Source organism: Armigeres subalbatus, chromosome 2 (genome assembly GCF_024139115.2).
Source record: "Armigeres subalbatus isolate Guangzhou_Male chromosome 2, GZ_Asu_2, whole genome shotgun sequence".
NCBI lineage: Eukaryota > Metazoa > Arthropoda > Insecta > Diptera > Culicidae > Armigeres > Armigeres subalbatus.
In genome coordinates this window covers 333,073,788-333,095,496 of record NC_085140.1, presented here as the reverse complement: position 1 = coordinate 333,095,496, position 21,709 = coordinate 333,073,788, and the positions used below count along the sequence as shown (strand labels likewise).

General features: G+C 38.9%; 2 protein-coding genes across 2 annotated transcripts in view; one reads left to right on the top strand and one right to left on the bottom strand.

Moving 5' to 3' along the window:
- Positions 1 to 21,709, bottom strand: part of LOC134212785 (histidine-rich glycoprotein-like) — a 299,313-nt gene that overhangs the window by 108,425 nt on the left and 169,179 nt on the right. The gene's annotated exons all lie outside the window — the stretch shown is intronic.
- On the top strand, positions 41 to 21,621 carry LOC134212783 (23 kDa integral membrane protein-like). The gene is made up of 4 exons (XM_062690946.1): positions 41 to 394; positions 450 to 638; positions 701 to 871; positions 21,230 to 21,621. Exons 1-4 carry the CDS (start codon positions 254 to 256, stop codon positions 21,563 to 21,565), a joined length of 837 nt encoding a protein of 278 aa, XP_062546930.1. The 5' UTR covers positions 41 to 253; the 3' UTR covers positions 21,566 to 21,621.

Genomic DNA, 21,709 nt, shown 5'->3' with positions numbered 1-21,709 from the left:
TAGATTCCCTTCCACCAAGACATATTCATTATCTACATCCCTAGCTTATCGCGTAGCGATCGATTAAGATAAAAGCAAATGTTCAATTTTGAACCGTTATCATTAATCGTAACCAGTGGCTTAACCCATGGAATATTGGATAACGTCAGTTTATCGACATCAGTTGAACCAAGTACATCGCGATCGCCCCCAACTGCGGGTTTCTCATAGTCGTTAGTAGCTTTTGGTACACATTATCGGGAAATGCAACAAGATGACCGCGGTCATACGCACACAAAACTCCCAGCTGCCACCACCATACATGATGGATCAGCAACAGCAGCCGCAAGCAATATCTCGTAAAGCACTATCTATGATAAAATATTTTGTTCTAGTTTTGACGGGAATGTGCTTGGTAAGCTATTTGTATACGAAAATCGATATTTGTTTTTAATACTTCTTTTTAATAGATCCTGGAAGTTATTCAAATAGTCATTGGAGCAAGAGCCAGCAACTTGTTCTCGGATCTTCACATCTTTCTCAACGACAACTTTATTTCGTTGACGGCCTTCATTTTGGCCGTTGGAATAATCATGCTAATATTTGTTTTATTTGGATGCATTGGAATCATTTTGGAGAACATGACAATAATTGCAATCGTATGTCGAGGATAACCTGTGTATCATTATATGGATGTGAGATTAATTTTGTAATTTTTCAGTACATCGCACTGTTTTCGATTGTGGCAGTCCTGGAGATAATAGTGGCTATATCTGCGTACGTCATGGGCCATCAAATTGATGACATGCTGACAGTAACGATGAATGGCGCATTTTCTCAATATCCATACGATCCGAACGTGCGCGATACAATAAACAACGTGCAACGAACGGTACGTAATGAAAGTTGAACATACATAGATTAGAACTAGTGAAATGAACACAAATATGTCCCCATAAATCAACACTGCTATTCATAGAAGCCACAAACATCAATGTAGCTACTTCATCCGCTGATGAGTACTCTCTCATGTCTCACTTTCATTAGACATCAATTAGGGTAAATCCGGGTGAGATGCCACATCTTTTTAAAAATCGATATATTTCCGAAACAATACTTACTTGATGGGCTACAGCTCTTCGATGAACCTACGCCGAATGGAGAATCCTTCTCCACTGGACTCGATCCTGGGCCAATCGCTTCCAGTCGCCCTGAACATTGAGCGCCCTCAGGTCCTCTTCAACTGCAAAAAGCCATCGTGTACGCGGCCTTCCACGAAGCCTGCGGCCTCTTCCGGGTTCTCTACTAAATATTATCTTCGCTTGACGTTCTTCCGGCATACGAACAACGTGACCAGCCCATCATAGTCTGCCGTGTTGTATAAGCTTAATAATATCCAGCCCTTTATACACCTGGTACAATTCGTGTTTCATGCAACGCCGCCAGATACCGTTCTCCTGTTTACCGCCGAGTACTGTCCGCAGCACCTTACGCTCGAACACTCCGAGAGCTCTCCGATCAGCCTCCTTTAACGTCCATGTCTGATGGCCGTATAAAGCCACCGGAAGAATCAGAGTAGTATACAGCGCGAGTTTTGTTTTCGTTTGCAGACTACGGGACTTAAGCTGGTTACGAAGTCCGTAATAAGTCCTATTTGCAGCTGCAATATGCCTTTTCACCTCGCGGGTAACATCATTATCGCACGTCACTAATGTTCCAAGATACACAAATTCTTCTACCACTTCAATTTTTTCACCTGGATGGTGAAGCATCATTTCGCTACCACCACCACTAATGAACCCACGTTGATTGCCAGCGACCATGTACTTCGTTTTGCTGGTATTGATCGTGAGTCCAATCCTCGCTGTCTCCCTCTTAAAAGGCACAAAAGCCTCTTCCACGGCACGGCGATCAATTCCGATAATATCGATATCGTCCGCAAATCCCAGGAGCATATGCGATTTTGTGATAATGGTACCGCTTCTTTGAACACCAGCTCTCCTAATCGCTCCCTCGAGCGCTATATTGAACAGTAGATTCGAGAGTGCATACCCCTGCTTTAATCCATCTAAGGTAACAAATGACGTCGATATTTCATCCGCAACCCTTACACTTGATTTCGATCCGTCCAACGTTATACGAATCAGCCGTATCAGTTTCGCCGGAAAGCCATGTTCAAGCATAATTTGCCATAATTCATTCCGTTTCACTGAATCGTACGCCGCCTTGAAATCAATAAACAGATGATGTGTCTGCAAGTTGTACTCCCGGAATTTATCAAGGATTTGTCTCAGGGTAAACATTTGATCCGTCGTTGATCGGCCCTCACGAAAACCTGCTTGGTATTCGCCGACGAAGGACTCTTCAAGCAGTCTCAATCTGTTGAACAGAATACGGGACATGATTTTGTACGCCGAATTAAGGAGAGTTATTCCTCGGTAATTGGCGCACTCCACTCTGTGCCCTTTCTTAAAAAGAGGGCAAATGAGGCCGTCCAACCAATACGTTAAATTAAAACTCCACTTATTGTTTTTGATAGCTTAGGGATCCTACTACATAGTGTAGTCATTTGCAAAACGAATAAAATCGGACTGTACTATTTACATTAAAAAAAAAGTCAAATCCGGGTGAGATGCCACACCTCAGGGGGAGGCGCCGCACTTGGGAAATGTTGGAGGAATGAGATTTTTTTGGTGATAAACCATATTTTTCCAGAAATGCATAATAATTTAATTTGTACTGCCAACCCAAAAACAATCAAAATCATTACGTGAGCAATTTCTTATTTCTACTGTATTTCAATACACTTACCGTCGTCGGGGGTAACAATGGGTCAAATGGGGGTGAGAATGGGTCACTGTTTCAACTACTTAGAATGCTTGTAGAATAGATTTAATGCAACTGAGAGCAAGAAGACTAAAATATAAGAGACCTTTTTAAACGATTTTGCTCTACGACCTCCAGACGGCCGGTGAGAGCGATGACCAATTCTCACCCCCCAGACCCATTGTCATGGTGGTACTTATACTTGATGGGCTACAGCTCTTGTATGGATGTTGTGGATTATGAAGCCGCGTTGCAATTTATTCCAAAATTTACTTCACTACCGATCATAAGGAACCCCAAACCTCAGTTAATTTTTGGTTGCATCTTAAAGCGCGGTCCGGGAAATAAATCAATGACATTTTTCAAAACTGATTAGTTCCTTCTGGACTAAACATCTCCACCTCCAGGACTCCAACCAAATTTCGTTTTGAATTGTAAAGCCGCGTTCCATTTTTTTTTCCTAAAATTTCTTTACTACTGATCGTAAGGGACCCCACACTTCAGTTAATTTTTGGTTGCATCTTAAAGCGCAGTCCAGATTTTTCAAAACTGATTAATTTATTTTGGACTAAACATCTCCAGGACTGTGGGAGGATTCATCACCGTGAGATTCTTATTTAAATTTTTCGTTGGCTTTTTTCGGAGAGTACATACGCACTAAGCTCAAAGTATAAGAGAGCAATCGAAAGCAATGCAGAACAGAAACCAAAGATATCGCAAGCGAGCGACAAGTATGATTTTTTTTTCTTTATAGAAGGTTAAAGTGTGCAGAGGGCCATCAGTGAACAATATTGATTGAAATCGCTGTTAATTTGCCTAACGTCCTCCCAGGAACGGCTTGGCTGATAGCGTGGGGACTATCATACCAAGACAGGCTGACAAGACAAATTTTCCAAACATGTTTTGGATTGCAAACCCGCGTTCCAATTTATTCCAAAATTTACGCTACACGTCGTCATCTTCCACCTGATCGATCCACCTTGCCCGCTGCGCACCTCGTCTTCTTGTACCCGTCGGATCGTTGTCGAAACCCATTTTCACCGGGTTACTGTCCGACATTCTGGCTACGTGCCCGGCCCACCGCAGTCTTCCGATTTTCACGGTGTGAACGATGGATGGTTCTCCCAACAGCTGATGCAACTCGTGGTTCATTCGCCTCCTCCACGTACCGTCCGCCATCTGCACCCCACCATAGATGGTACGCAGCACTTTCCTTTCGAAAACTCCGAGTGCGTGTTGGTCCTCCACGAGCATCGTCCAGGTCTCGTGTCCGTAGAGGACTACCGGTCTAATGAGCGTTTTGTAGATTGTCAGTTTGGTACGGCGGCGAACTCTATTCGATCGGAGCGTCTTGCGGAGTCCAAAGTATGTACGATTTCCAGCCACTATACTGCCGTGAATCGCATATTTGTCCCATATGAATAGGAAACCCAGCAAAGATGGGACAGATATGCGATTCACGGCAGTATACGTCTCCGAATTTCTCTGCTGGTATCATTTTCGGCAGTCACCAGTGAGCCCAAGTACACAAATTCTTCTACCACCTCGATTTCGTCACCACCGATGCCAACGGTGGGTGGCTCACATTATCTTCTCTTGATCCTCTTCCTAAAATGTACTTCGTCTTCGACGTGTTGATGACTAGTCCGATTCGCTTGGCTTCCCTCTTCAGTCTGATGTAGGCTTCCTCCATCTTCTCAAAGTTACGTGCCATAATATCAATGTCGTCGGCGAAACCAAATAGCTGGACGGACTTATTGAAAATTGTACCACTCGTGTTAATCCCTGGTCTTCGTATTACCCCTTCCAAAGCGATGTAACCCTCTGCGGGTTTCGAAGGGACTCGAGAATGCCCCTGAAACTCGAACTACGCACATCACCCGATCCATCGTCGCTTTGATCAACCGTGTCAGTTTATCCGGAAATCCGTGTTCGTGCATTAGCTGCCATAGCTGGTCCCGATCGATTGTATCATATGAGGCTTTGAAGTCGATGAATAGATGATGTGTGGGCACGTTGTATTCGCGGCACTTCTGCAGTACTTGGCGAATGGCGAACACCTGGTCCGTGGTGGAGCATTCGCCCATAAAACCCGCCTGGTACTGCCCCACGAACTCCCTTGCAATTGGTGCAAGTCGACGGCATAAAATTTGGGAGAGTACCTTGTAGGCGGCGTTCAGCAATGTGATTGCGCCTTAGTTGCTACAATTCAGCTTATCGCCCTATTTGTTGATGGGATACACGACACCTTCCATCCACTCCTGCGGCAAAACTTCCTCCTCCCAAATCTTGGTAATGACCCAGTGCAGCGCTCTAGCCAGTGCCTCACCACCGTGTTTAAATAGCTCTCCTGGTAGTTGGTCAACCCCAGGGGCTTTGTTGTTCTCCAGCCGGCCAATCTCCTCCTGGATTTCCTGGAGATCCGGAGCCGGTAGAATTATGTCCTGCGCGCGTTCCCCCAGGTCCATCACCATACCGCCATCTTCGTCTGCCACATCGCCATTCAGGTGCTCTTCGTAGTGCTGCCGCCACCTTTGGATCACCTCACGCTCGTTCGTAAGAAGTTTCCCGTTTATGTCCTTACACATATCAGGCTGTGGCACGTGGCCCTTACGTGAACGGTTCAACTTCTCATAGAACTTTCGTGTGTTATTAGCGCGGTACAGTTGCTCCGTCTCTTCACGGTCTCGATCTTTCTGCTGACGCTTTTTCTCCGAAAAATCGAGTTTTGTCTGTTTCGCGCCTGTTTATATCGTGCCTCGTTCGCCCTCGTGCGGTGTTGCAGCAATCTCGCCCATGCTGCATTCTTCTCTTCTACTAACTGCTCACATTCGCCGTCATACCAGTCGTTTCTCTGATCCGGAGCACCGTGCCCAATGCAGCGGTTGCGGTGCTAACAATGGCGGATCGAATATTCAGCCATCTTCAAGAGACGCTGCGCCTAGCGTATTCTTGGGCTAGTCTACCGTCTTGTAGCCGCCCAATGTTAAGCCGCGGCGTCCGACTTCGACGCGTGTTGTACACCGTCGAGAGTTTTGAGCGCAGGCATACTGCAACGAGGTAGTGGTCGGATTCAATATTCGCACTGCGGTAAGTGCGGACGTTCGTGATGTCGGAGAAGAATTTACCGTCGATTAGAACGTGGTCGAATTGGTTTTCCGTTTCTTGGTTAGGTGACCTCCATGTGGCCTTGTGGATATTTTTGCGGGGAAAGAAGGTGCTTCGGACTACCATTCCGCGGGAGGCTGCGAAGTTTATGCATCGTTGGCCGTTGTCATTCGATACGGTATGCAGACTATCCGGTCCGATGGCCGGTCTATACATTTCCTCCCTTCCTACCTGCGCGTTCATGTCACCGATGACGATTTTGACGTCCCGCAGTGGGCATCCATCGTATGTCTGCTCCAGCTGTGCGTAGAACGCTTCTTTCTCGTCGTTGGGACCCCAAACTTCAGTTAATTTTTGGTTGCATCTTGAAGCGCGATCCGAGAAAGGAAAAAATATATTTTTCAAAACTGATTAATTTCTTCTGGACTAAACATCTCCAGGACTCCGAACAAATTCTCCAAACATGTTTTGGATTGCAAAGCCGCGTTCCAATTTATTCCAAAATTTACTTCACTACCGATCATAAGGGACCTCAAACCTCAGTTAATTTTTGGTTGCATCTTGAAGCGCCTTCTGGACAAAACATCTCCTGGACTCCAAACAAACTTTCGTTTTGGATTGTAAAGCCGCGCTCCATTTTTCTCCTAAAATTTCTTCACTACTGATCATAAGGGACCCCAAACTTCAGTTAATTCTTGGTTGCATCTTGAAGCGCGGTCCGAGAAAGGAAAAAATATATTTTTCAAAACTGATTAATTTCTTCTGGACTAAACATCTCCAGGACTCCAAACAAATTCTCCAAACATGTTTTGGATTGCAAAGCCGCGTTCCAATTTATTCCAAAATTTACTTCACTACCGATCATAAGGGACCCCAAACCTCAGTTAATTTTTTGTTGCATCTTAAAGCACGGTCCGGGAAATAAATCAATGAGATTTTTCAAAATTGATTGGTTCCTTCTGGACAAAACATCTCCTGGACTCCAAACAAACTTTCGTTTTGGATTGTAAAGCCGCGTTCCATTTTTTCCTAAAATTTCTTCACTACTGATCATAAGGGACCCCAAACTTCAGTTAATTCTTGGTTGCATCTTGAAGCGCGGTCCGAGAAAGGAAAAAATATATTTTTCAAAACTGATTAATTTCTCCTGGACTAAACATCTACAGGACATCTCCAGGAAACAAATTCTCCAAACATGTTTTGGATTGCAGAGCCGCGTTCCAATTTATTCCAAAATTTACTTAACTACCGATCATAAGGGACCTCAAACCTCAGTTAATTTTTGGTTGCATCTTAAAGCGCGGTCCGTGAAACAAATCAATGAGATTTTTCAAAACTGATTAGTTCCTTCTGGACCAAACATCTCCAGGACTCCAAACAAACTTTCGTTTTGGATTGTAAAGCTGCGTTCCAATTTTTCCAAAATTTTCTTCACTACCGATCATAAAGGGACCCCAAACTTAAGTTAATTTTTGGTTCCATCGTAAAGCGCGGTCCGGGAAACAAATCAATGAGATTTTTCAAAACTGATTAGTTCCTTCTGGACCAAACATCTCCAGGACTCCAAACAAACTTTCGTTTTAGATTGTAAGGCCGCGTTCCAATTTTTTCCAAAAATTTCTTCACTACCGATCATAAGGGATTCCAAACCTCAGTTTATTTTGGCTGCATCTTGAAGCGTGGTCCGGAAAATAAACCAATGATATTTTTCAAAACTGATTAGTTCCTTCTGGACTAAACATCTCCAGGACTAAAAAAAACTTTTATTTTGGATTTCAAAGCCGCGTTCCATTTGTTTCCAAAATTTTCTTCACTACCGATCATAAGGGACCCCAAACATCAGTTAATTTTTGGTTGCATCTTGAAGCGCGGTCCGGGAAAGAAAAAAAATAGATGCTTCAAAATTGACCAATTCATCCTGGACTAAACTTCATAGGGCTCCAAACAAACTTTCATTTTGGATTTCAAAGCCGCGTTCCATTTATTTCCAAAAATTTCTTCACTACCGATCATAAGGGATTCTAAACCTCAGTTAATTTTTGTATTTTGATTGCAAAGCCCTGTTCCAACTCGGCCATCCAAAACCAAAGTTTGTATGGGGTTTTTAGAATGGTCAGTCTGGAAGAAGTTGATCGATATCGAAAATTTCAATTTAATTAATTCACTAGCTTGGGTTTCAAGATGCAACCAAAGTTAAGAGTCCCTAATGAGCCAAGTATAAACATGTACGAGACATTGAAGACGGGCTCTCTGTTGAGGTCGATATACTTATCTAACTTATCTTATGACAAGTGATTCAATATTGAGTAAGAACCAGATATTCAGTGGCTTCCTTTCAGTTTAAAACAGATGTGCAGCCCATGAAAATGCATGCTGGGAGCAACTGATCTAGAACATCCTTTTCTGGAATATTTGTAACGTAAATCATATCCGATATTATCGAGATTGAGAGGGAGACAGTGAGGATTGGACTCACGATCAACGCGGGTTTGGATGGTGAAAAATTTGAAGTGGTAGAAGAATTTGTGTATCTAGGAACATTAGTGACGTGCGATGATGATGTTACCCGCAAGGTGAAAAGGCGTATTGCAGTTGCAAATAGGGCTTATTTCGGACTTCGTAACCAGCTTAAGTCCCGTAGTCTGCAAACGAAGACAAATTCGCGCTGTATAATACTCTGATACTTCCGATGGCTTTATACGGTCATGAAACATGGACGGTAAAGGAGGTTGATCGGAGAGCTTTCGGAGTGTTTGAGTGTAAAGTCCTGCGGACAATACTCGGCGGTAAACAGGAGAACGGTATCTGGCGGCGTCGCATGAATCATGAGTTGTACCAGGTGTATAAAAGGCTAGATATTGTTAATCTTTTACAACACGGCAGACTACGGTGGGCTGGACACGTTATTCATATGCCGGAAGAGCGTCAAGCGAAGATAATATTTAGTAGAACCCGGAAGAGGCCGTAGGCTTCGTGGAAGGCTGCGTACACGATGGCATTTTGCAGTTGAGGGCGACTGGAAGCGATTGGCCCAGAATTGAGTACAGTGGAGAAGGATCCCCCATTCGGCGTAGGTTCATCGAAGAGCTGTAGCCCATCAAGTATCAAGTATCAAATCATATCTTTTGAACAGTATAGCCATGATGGGATGCTAACGGTTTAACCAGATGTAGATGACTGCCAACGGTATGAGCTCCAGAACAATTTAGAGTGCCTGGAACATTTGCGCAGGGCAAAACTAAATTGTAAATCATACCCTTGAACTCGGTGAGCCTGTATGGACACAAATAGTTAACTCAATACCATATCAGCTTTAGTTGACATGGAATACCAAACGATCTAAACTGTAGATAATTTGGAGAACCTAGAACAGTGTTTCAAGAGCATCATTCTACTCTCAGATGTAAAACAGCATGCATTGATTTCATCCTTATTTTTGGGATTTTTACAAATCTCAATTTTTATAAATCTCAGCATGCAAGATTTATTCTGGGATTAAATCATAGGGATTCAATCTCTGCGTTTGTATACCTGTCATTCGAAGTACTTCTCAACCTTTAATCTCTGGATAAAATTTGATAACGCCTGATCAGCAACACAGATGTTGCATTCGCTTGTTCTAATCAACATTCCAATAATAATTTTAAAAAAAACTGCATTGAATTTGGTTATAGATCAACAGAAATTCGCCAATTTAAGGTTTTAACTCCCAACATTTAAATAGGTATCACTATTTATGTGGACCAAACAATACATTGGAAAAGATAGATTCAACAGATCGATATAAAAGATTATATCGATGAACCTAAACAGATCCCACGAATAGTTCAACGAATAGCTAAACCAGCTTTTCTTTTTATGGCAGTAAAAGCAGATTTACATAAGGTATAGCAAAAATGTCGTTTTATTCAGTTAAAGTTACCTAAGTTAAAGCCAAACCGACTTCAAGTATCAAAAAGTCTAGAAAGTCTTTCATTTGTCTCAATAATAGGAAAACGCTCAAGTGAACCAGCAAAGGACTGGCAGAATAAAATCAATCGAAAAACGTCGAAAATACTGAAAAAACATGCATTCATGCCGGGTCGACAATCCCCGTAAATTAGGCAATTACTGATCAACCAGCAATATTTGATATATGTATCCTAGAAATACTACAATAAGAGATCGGCGAAGACGCCATCTTGTTTCCAATCGAACCGTCAAAAGCGGTTCCAATTCGACTTGTTTACTTTTTTGCATCCATAAGAAGCAAGCAAAAGTTCAAGTGATGCCAGTATTATTTTCACTATTTCATGCATTTTCATACGTTGCCATTTCGACAGTTTTTCACTCCGCCGGTCTCTGGTTATAGGGTGGCTAATGTATCCCTGTTTGTCTGTCCGGTGACTAGCCAGCCAGACGCAGCACGCGGGGAAATTCTCACAAAAAATAAAGTTTTGACACTTTTTTACTACCAGATGCAGAAAACAAAACCAGTGACAACCTTATGTCGTTTTCGGTTTTAGACCTGGGTCAGGTCCGACCCCGACTCTGAATAACCGAACGAAAAACGAATCGGGATCGAGTCAGTATGTTGGTGTTAGTGAGATCTCAAGCCCTATCATCTGTTTTGTTTTCAGTTCGCACTTTTATCAGCTGGCAGAAATATAAATATTTTATCAGATTTTATACAGATTTTATCTTTTGAATTTTGTTATTAGTGTTATTTTGTTTCTTATTATATAAATTGAATGGGAAGTCAGATATTTCTTCTGTTAATTGTTTATTTTAAAATGACACTTAATCTATCAATAAATGTATGTGATTAGAAGCTTGTGATGAATGGCGACGGCAATGTGGATTGCCGTGAAGGAATTTTGGCGCTCTGGAACATTTCCGGTAATTATGCCAATCCGTGTTTCCTGATAAACTGTTATACTGGTTCTAAGTGGCGTTCTGGATAACAGTGATTGTGTTACATTTGAATTATCAATTATGCCATTCAAATGTAATGTTAATATGGAACCACTTTGTAAAAATCCAATAGAAAATTTATTGAGATTTGGGGCCTTTTATTTTAAAACAAAGAAATAAATCGCACAAGAGTTGACTAACATTTTTGTATTTTCCTCCCAACAGGGGAATCTTTGGAATAAACCGCGATTTAACGAAAACCGAGACGAAAACTGCAAAACCAAATATACAAGAAAGGCAAATAATTTTTCTCTACATAATATTCCACTACATAACAGGAGATTCAACATAATAAATATCAACGGGGTAAAATATGTTTTGACGGTTTTTAACGAAATACAACTAAAAATCCTTCTTCCACTCTAAAATTATGCTCAATTTGTATAAAACTGTTCCTAAATTTACATTTGAATTTATTTTCTGGCCAAGTATCATCTGGAGGTAGGTAGCAAGTATACCCTCTGCAAGGTGAATAATTAATAAAACTATTGTAAATAATCAGAAAAACGTATCATTTGTTGGTGGCAATATAGTTATCACTGCCTTATAAAGGGTTAATACATTATGTTTATATTCTTCAAATCCGTAACCTTAAACAAATTATTCACAGAGCTGCAATAACGAATAAAATAATGATATGAACATTTTGGTATAAATAATAATCAGATACTCCGATACGCTATTTTCCCATTGAGAGAGCAATTATACCTAAAGCATATCATCGAATACACAACGTAATTAGTGAACAAATAGCAGCTACAGCTACCTTCTCGTCACTGCGTTTATCAATCACATTTTCATCAAGATTTTTAACCATCATTTTGTTTATAACGGAGCTACCGTCCGAAGTAATCAGCAAAAAATATGTCGGTATCTGAATCCATTTCACCATCAGAGAAACTTGAAGACAACACACAATTAAAATCGAGATTAAAATAATCCATTTTTACGTGCAAGACAGCAACAAAATTGATAAATTCAACAAATGAAACAAAAACGATTAAAAGTCAAATACCCATCCGCACCCTTCCGTGTCTTTCATGTTTTCATTTTCCTCTAGCGTAAACATAAACACGTGTTTGACAGTTTGTGTTCGAATGTATTGGTGAACCTAGGTTCGATCTCGATAAATCGGCAGAGCGAACCTCATTCGTTTTGGGTCGGATCTGGTGCGGATCGCGATCCAACCTGAATGAATAACCGAACGTTTTGACAGCTGTTAGAGCGGATCCGGGGCAGAACTAGGTTCGACCCAGCAATAACCGAAAACGACATTAGACAACCAGACACAGCATTTGATGAAAAAAATCACAAAAAATCAATGCACGAATTTATGAACCGTTTATATTGAAAAAAAAAAAAACAAAACACTTGCCACGGGCGCTACTGCGTCCACAAATAAACTAATATTTGATATTCCTCTTGGCTTGAACATCCCTAATTTTCCATACAAACTTGCGTCTTGGATTTTGAAGCCGCGTTCCATTTTTTTTTTCAAAATTCTTCCACCGGGGGTCACTAGAGACCCCGAACCTCAGTTAATTTTTGGTTTCATCTTGAAGCGCAATTTAGTGTTGCGCAGTGAATCGATAGTGCCATTTTACCATTGAAGAAATTTTGCAAATAAATAAATCTAATAATCTGGTAGTTTTCTCAGTAAGAATTATTCTGCTACGAGAGACTAATTATTAATTTATAACAAAAATCTTGATGGACAGCTTTGTACACAGATCATTCCACTAATCGATAGCTATTAGCGTTATTCATATATTCCTGTTGGCTAGTTCGTCCGCATAATGACTGTTCAAATTCTTTTTCTTATTTTCTATGCTCCGAATTTATGCTCAACACTTTTTTTTCAACTATAAAACATTTTCTATGGAATTTTAACTAACGTTTATGCATACGTATTCTTATTAATGTTTGTTTGAATTTTTAAACGAACGTCAATTGGTATTTTTTACACTCGCATTTGTTTATTGTTTTGTTGAGTTAATTTAATTTATCTTATCTTCTTCATTATCAAATCACAGGTATTTGAATAACATTTGCATTAAACGCTAGGAGGGTATCATAAATTCTAGACTATGCAGAACTTATTATTGAAGAGAAATGCAAACTTTAAATAAGTGGCATCACGCACTTTCGTTTAATTCGATCATTTGCGCTTTCTTCATCAAACTCACGGCCTTCAGGAAATTTGTACCATTGTCAGTGGTAATGGAATACACTTGTTTCAAGTTCACTCCAAATTTTTGAAACACTTTGAGAATATCAGCAAAAGCGGAGAACATCGCTGTATTTTTGTCTATGCGCTCCATCATGGCCAGGGCACGCACCACAATTCTCCCTTTTACTACATGCTGACTATTGATGATCAACACTGATCTTCCTTTGCGTGATGCTAAATCAGCTTTTATACTGACAAACTTCCCTTTCAACTGCTTGGAAATATGATTCACCATTCGTGCCTCTACAGTTAACACTTACGGCATGATATTACGTCGCGTAGGTACTATGTTTCAGTTTGAGCGTACTTTCTATAGGTTATAACACATCACTAACGTATTTTTTTTTTAACTGAGGGAAATTGAGCTATCCGTAACCCAGCGAACAATTGAAGAAACGTAGGCATTTCTATCTACCGTAATCATTACGCGGCTCGGTTTTACAGGCACTTTATCTTCACCAAGAGCCAATCCCGCCTCAGCCGCTTCCTTCTTGTGTTTTAACGACGTAGCGGGGTGGGACGAAGTCGACAAAAATTTTTTAATATTTCGGTGGATCGCGCGATCGTTCTGCTGTCTGAAACAGGAGAAATCTCGCACTGAACTGATTTTTATTACCGGCCTCGCAATGCAGAACACAATATTTCGAACGATCGCGCGATCGTTCTGTTGACCGGAACAAGAGAAATCACACACTGAACTGATTTTTATTACCGGCCGCGCAATGCAGAACACAATATTTCGGCCGATCGCGCGATCATTCTGCTGTCTGAAACAGGAGAAATCACGCACTGAACTCTGAAATGTTGGTGCCGAATTCTGCCTACAAAGTGGTATCCCAGATTATCTTTCTTCGTTTGTCACCAATAGTGCATGAGTTCGTGGGAAGTTATCAAGCCGGCGCCGTTGACGGCCGGTCGACAACGGATCAAATCTTTACTGTACGGCAAATACTTCAATAAATACCATGAATACAAGGCCCCAACGCACCATTTGTTCATTGATTTTTGAGCTATGAATCGAAGACAAATAAGTAAATACCAGTTTTGCACGAAACCGTCGATATATAGAAGCAGGGCAGACACGATAGCTCATCAGCCAGCACCTCAAGGTAATTGCCTACATCATGTATAAAAATACGCTACAACGACGGATTTTCCATCCGTAATGTAGGCAAATAACTTTGTAGGTACTAGTATACTATATATACTATACTATATAATAGCTCTGTTTGTCTGTACGGTAACTAGCCAACCAGATGCAGCACGCGGCGAAATTCTCACAAAAAAATAAAATGTTTAACACTTCAAGTTTTATTTACTATCAGAACCAGTGACAACCTTAGACAACCAGACACAGCATTTGATAAAACAATCACAGACAATAAACGTTGAAATTTTGATTTTTTAATGCATGAAATATAGAACTGTTTATATAGAAACACTTGCCACGGACGCTACTGCGTCCACAAATAAACTAGTCAATAATATCGAACATAGATTCAAGTTATACTGAAGGTGATTACTTCCGCTTTTTTCAATATCTACAAAAAAAATGTAGGCAATAATTTTCTGTAAATATACATAACTAATGTTATTATAATTTTGATATGAAATGAAACTGATCGAAGACGCATTTTTATCGAAATATCTAATTATAACACACGTTGTTTTAAATAACAACCATTGATAGAATTGAGTTATAATTTTGTTATGCATTGCTGCTGGTATGCTTGGATTTGGGGTGCAGTTCACCTCTAAAAACCCCAAGTAACACGGTTTGTTGTATGAGTGTAAAAAATACATCTTTCGAACATATAGTAGGTTACGTTTTGATATGAAAAACTGCTTTGATTACTTTTACACGACCCAAACAGCGCAAAAATTATCGATATTTTCAACATCTTTCAGTTGCAACCTTGTTTTTGATTGCACATTCACAAGACTAAACTTAAGTACCGTGGGGCATCGAAATCCGTACACTTAAGCACGTTAGTATATGAAAAAATCATTAGAAAATAGGAATCGAATGTAAATGAAACGTTTGTCATTGACACAGGAGCATGAAGGCTTTTACTTTTGAAGTGTTTCACATTTACTCATCAAAAACTACGAAAAACATGATAAAATAATGAGTAAAATCAACTACTCCTGACTCAAAGTATCAAAATCCGTACAGCTATTTTTTAACTAAATATTTAAATTGAAGCAGTATGATTGACTAAACTACCACTGTAAATAGTTCGATACGGACCTTGAGAAGCAATCCCTTCGATTTGTATTCCGCTTATCTTATGTAATGAATCTCAATTAGCAATTAAAACACTTCTTCTTCTTCTTCTAGTTACTTCTGGTGCAATTATGCTCTACCCAAAAACAAGATGGCGGCAAAAACTCCGCGTTTGGTGGATAGCGATTTGTTTTGATTTTTGTTGTTTTAATTTCAAAGTATTTTTTCCATTTATATACCCTAAAAGCTTACTGTCAAGTATCTGAACAGGATAAGATAAATTATTCCTACATTATTTACCTTTATCCCCCTTTAATTTATAGATATCTCATGAGGTGGACGGATTTCGGTGCTGTACGGATTTCGGTCCCGCACGGTACTAAGGATGTTTTCAGTATCCGACTTTCAACATGGTTCTGTCAAATTGAATAGCAAAACAAAAATGCTGACCAACACGTTCAAAGAAATAAATTTTATACAAAAAACCCAGATTAATCCACCTAGCGGTGATGGCGCCTTTCTCGCGCAAAAAGGTAATAAATGTAGCTTTTACGCTTACACCTCGATGATGTACAAGAAAGGCAAAACAGTTAAACCGTCTAATGTTATGATAGAAAATTTACACTAGTAGACGACAGATGGCGCTGCCAAAAGTTTCTCGAATTTCCTATGTTCGAATTTTGACTTTCGGCCAAATTCATAGTACTATGAAACTGAACGAAGAGCATACTTACGCCTAAATGCGTGCAACACGAGCATCTTTATACTACGATGAAACTCTTAATGGGAGCAAGCCACGGATAAACTTTAAAAATATTCATAGATGCAAGGCATTTTTCATAACACATTATTGTTCTATGTGACTATGTCTCAGCACTATTTTAATATTATCTATTTTTTGCAATTTGCAATTATTCTGAAATTCAAAAGTGATCAACAACGTTTTAGTCTCTGTCGGATGCAACTTGTTGCAAAAAAATCGGTTAAGAGTTTCCATGAGAAAATTTGGCTAATGTTTTTTATGGCAGTTTGTGCACATTTCCAGAAATTTAACACACGCACACACATACACACACACACACGCACACACGGACAGACAGACATTTGTTCAGCTCATCGAGCTGAGTCGAATGGTATATAACACTATGGGTCTCTGGGACTTCTATCAAAAGTTCGAATTTGAGTGAAATGATAGCCTTTCGGTACAACTTAGTTGTACGAGAAAGGCAAAACGAATGAAAACAAGCATGCATGAAATGATGAACACCATTTTAGGGTGAAAACAGGAGTGATTCAGTTTGGTTCTAAATTTTCGACCACTATTCTAGTTTGCATCTGGAGCAAAATAGAACAAACTCGCTGGTTTCCCCAGCAGTGTTCTATTCATGTTTTTCAAATTTTCAATTAATTGAAATCATTATGTTACTGCCAAGAAAGGCGCCGGAATTGCAAAGTGGATTGATCCGTAGATAAAATGACGCATCCATACACCAAAACAATTGGAAAATATTTGAATCTCGTGATTCAATCGTGGTTCAAATCTGCAGAAAATAGAACGGAGCGTTATACCAGTTTTATTTTTTTGACAGTTGACTGGTATAAAAACTGAATCTAGAACAGCTGCTGGGAAATTCAATGTTTCAGATTCATATTCAAACTGACAGCCCCGAACGATTTGAATCACTGCTGATTTTACTCTTAATAATATTAATAAACATATACAAACTGAATAAATGAATCAAATATGTTTCGAAGTCTCGGTCGGAACATCATATGCGGCTCATGTTTCATTGGCTAACTTTTCATTTTACTTCTCCTAAATTCATGCGCCATTGATTGAAGAAAATATAACTCTGCCGAAGCATAATTTTGAAATTGATTACACAGGATTTTGTTTTTACACGATTTTTTTTCGCTCGTATTTTTGTTCGTGTGACTTCAATTTACCACCAAAATCTTTGCAACATGTTTCAAAAAATCCTAAATAATTCAAAGAAAAATCACATGGTAATTAATATGCGTTAAGCATTTGGGATGGGTGAAAAATTAAGAAAGTGTAAATCGTGTAAAAACAAAATCCAGTGTATTAACAAATTCTCGAATCTGCAAAGGAAAAACAATATGGCGAGTTGTCGATAAACAACAGGGTCGATGAAGAATGTGCATAACATTGATCTTAAAAGATGTTGAAATTACGTTAAACTTCTATCATTGTGGTATATATTCTGACAAAACAAATGGCAAAAATGAACATGTTATGACATTGTTCGTAAAATCTTCCTGTAGACATGTTTTATGTTGTGAGAAGGTAAAACAAAACATCTAAAAAAACAAACAAATGTCAAAATTTGACATGTTATCAGCAAGTTGTGAGAATGTAGTATGAAACTTCTTCTCTGATCAAATTGCTGTATGTTTTGCAAAAACCTCATCATAGCTTTCCTTGAACATAACATGTTTTGTATTTCATTTTCCCGAATTTTATTCAACATGATTCTTAGGTCGTCGCTAATAATGATGTTTTCGGTGTTACTTGGGACTTCGAATCAGCATTGGCGTAAATAAGGGGGCCGGGGGGCTGGCCCCTCCAGACCTACTGTGGCCCCCAGAAAATTTTGAAAAGTAATTCCAACTTAGTCAGTTTTTATTTCATTTACATATTTCCTACATATTTATTAATTTTGATTATGAATTCTATAAACATATTTTTTGTTGCGTTATCACATCTATGACCATTTGTTCAGCAAAGCATCGAAATATTTAAGTTGGACCCCCGGGAACATTTTCTCGATTTTTAAGCTAAAATCAATGCCGCTTCTAATTCAGTTGCTAGCTTAAAATAATAAATTTGTTCTGCATTTGTTTGACTAGTATCCTGGTCGCAGAAACATAAAAACATAATTGTATTAGGATATAAATATTTCTGTTCTATTAAACTACCATCCGCTTCAAAAAAGACTGAAGCAACTACATCAAAATGAGCACATGTACACAAATCCGGTCAATGAAGTTTCGAACGACCATTCTTTCGAAAATCTTCGAGTTAATCGCAAGGTATGCCGCAAAACAGTTGATCAAATTCCTATGGAGCTTTTTGCTCTCGCTATATAATTCTGGCACAGAAAGATATAAAATTATAAAACTTAAGAATCTTTGTTACAATGACAGAAAAATCAACAACGCATTCCATTCAAAGTATTAGGACAAAACTTAGGTAACCTTCGCACTCACAACAGAGATTGCATTAAAGAAATATTTTTATAATCCTCAAAAGATCTTGTTCCATTTAATTTTTTGGCGATTTCATAAGGATCATCGGAAAACTCTTTTGTGCCTGCTTTAGTTAGAATTTGTTTTTTAGGATATAAAAAATTTGATTTAGAAACCAGTTCGTATTAGAAAACATTTCTTTTGCAGCACAATCCAGATCGATTTGGTTGCTTCTCAAGTCTCTTTGATTTTTGCAGAGAAATCTCTCATCTATTCAGAAAACCATAATAAAGCCTCTTCCTAACGTCAATTTGGAATTTGATTTATGACTCATAATTTTATGACTCATGGAATGTAACTCTTTAGGATTCCAAATTTGTGTTCATCGGTACTTAACTATTTCAGCACATAGCATACATTTTGGAATTGCATGAATACTTATATTGATTATGACAAAATTTCGTGGAATTTATTCCACATCTAAAGAGTTTCAAAAATTTCAAGTTTCAAAAAAATCGACATCTTTATGCATTAAGTAACCATGGAAATGCTTGAAAACTTTCAGAAATATACTCATATCGAATTTCATTTATAGATAATTCGAAGAAGATTCTTGAATCTTAGATTACACACTTATCCACATTTAGTAACATGGAGAAGACAAGTTGACACAGACACAGCGTTTTGAAGCAATCACAGCATCATTGCACTGAGAGCAACTTCGCAGTTAAAATTACTATATTGTAGGGTTAAATTAAAAACACAACGCCACTAAATTTGTGCAGACTACACACCACATTTATTTCAAATTTATTGTGCACTTCATTTTACTATGGGCATTCCATGCAAACACAGCAGTTAAAATTACTATGTAAAGCGTTTAAAATAACAATGAGCTTGTTGTTGATTTAACTTATTTGTAATATTCAGTATTTGGGAGAATCCCGAAAATAAAAACAAAAGCCGAACAGTTTATATCATTATATATATCATTTTTATATTTATATATATTTATATTTTGGTGAAAATCAGACTTGCACAGAGTGGAAAAAGTCCGTAAGTGAACGAGGCAGCTCCTGTGCAAACAGTAACTGCGTCTGTATCATCACTGGAATCATCGCCGGATCAAGAGTTGGAGATCAATGTATGATGCCAATAATGTTCGTCTTCTGGATAGCCATATTATCCTCAACAATAACGGCAGTCATTATTGACGAGCACCATTGATGATTACGGCAATTCCAGTATATGAATTACAGGGCTGAAATAAATAGAACTATGCTTTTATTCGTGCTTTTTGTCATCGCTTACTAACTGTTTACTTACGAGCAATCCAGAAATGCTTCATTTAGGTACTATTAATCGTGAAAATTGATTGCAATTCAAGTTATACACACTTCATTGCCTTGCTTCTGCCACACAATACGACAGCTTCGATGTTGACAGTAGAAATTTTCATCACTATGATTTATTATTGTTTTGACTATGCGCGTGGTAATATCAACAAGAATAAAGTTATTTTAATAATACATTTATTCATTTCAACAACAACTTGAAATAGTAATTTTAAGAATTATTTTGCAGTCAAAACTACTCCAACATTTATTTCAGTGTGGAAATCAATTGTATTATTCGCGATTTTTTTTATGTTAGTTCTAGGACGAATGAGCGATAAACTTAGTCAAACACTTTCTATTGCAATCCATGGGCACAGTGCTTTAAATCGCCTTTGAAAAATTACATCCCACCAGCTGGTGCCATGGCCCCCCCTAGACCGAGACTCTAGTTACGCCTATGCGAATCAGAGACTTTTTACCGCTCGCGGAAAACTGGATGCCAAATTCGATCGTGCCAAAATATGGCCTGTAATCCGGACTCCGGACTCCAATTTCGGAGTCACTTCACGGAAATAGGCGAATAACATTATGCGGCATATCAAACCTAATGATGTCAAAAGTTTGGGCATTCTATGATAGTTTAGTACTTTCTAGGGGTCATAATTGAATCGATTGACACCTGTAGATGGGTTTACCGCGTACCGGTTCAAAGGTCAATTTTGGTAAATAAGCAAATCCCATCATGCGACATATCAAACTTCATGATGTCAAAAGCTACAACTTTCTATTGTACTTCTGGTACCCTATTTAAACCGATTTGAGCGCGGGTTCCTCAAAGCTTTTGGTTATCAAACTCTGAGTAACAGAAGATTTTCGTGACCTATTTTGATGGCCCTGGGTAATCATGGGAATTCCTTCAGAAGATCCAAAACATCCGTAAAAGTGGTCAATTTATGAAACTCATCCTAAATCAACTATGTTATCAACCAGCAAACATACCATAACAAGTAATAAGTATAACAATCAGTAATCACACATGGAAAAGATTGCCTTTAGAGTTTCACTCATACGTATACTAATTGTAGCAATCTAAATCAATAAATAAATATATTTGATTATATTTAACATTAGAATATGAGAATTCCTACGCAAACGGCTACTCTGCATTGTACTTCTGGAGCAGTCATAAGTCTTTTCCTCACTGGATTACCGAGTCATACATTGTGTCTATGTTTAGACCACAGATGGAAGGGTTAACATAGTTTTGTATTATTCAGTATTAGTCGGTGTTTGTTTTTATGTTTGCCTTTCTCGTATATTTCATTTCAATTTTACTGATTTCATCTTTCTTTTTCTCAGTTTGAGTGCTGTGGTGTCCACAGCTACACCGATTGGTATGAAATCCTCATGGGCACGATTCCTCCCTCATGCCACGCGTCAGCAGGCAGTACGCCCTTCCAGCAGGGTTGTTTCCATCGTGTCCACCAAGTTATCAGCTATATGGTCAACTTGATGGCTTCAGGAACGACAGTTATCATCATATTTCAAATAATTTGCATCATCAGCGCCGTGGTGTTCTTATTGAAATTAAAAGGTTTCAAAAGGCAACAGTGGGCTCTCCAGAATTCGCCCAGTGCAACAGGATATTCCGGATATAATCTTAACCCGATAATGCAAGAGAAGCCAAGATTTTGAATTGATTAAGTTCTGAGAAAGCATTGTGTAATACTCGCTAGTTAAGTACTAGTTATAACTATAAGTATTAAATAAACTCAGAAAACTATCCCAGCCTAATTATGAAAATGGAATGACAGAAATGCCTAATTCACATTAAAATCA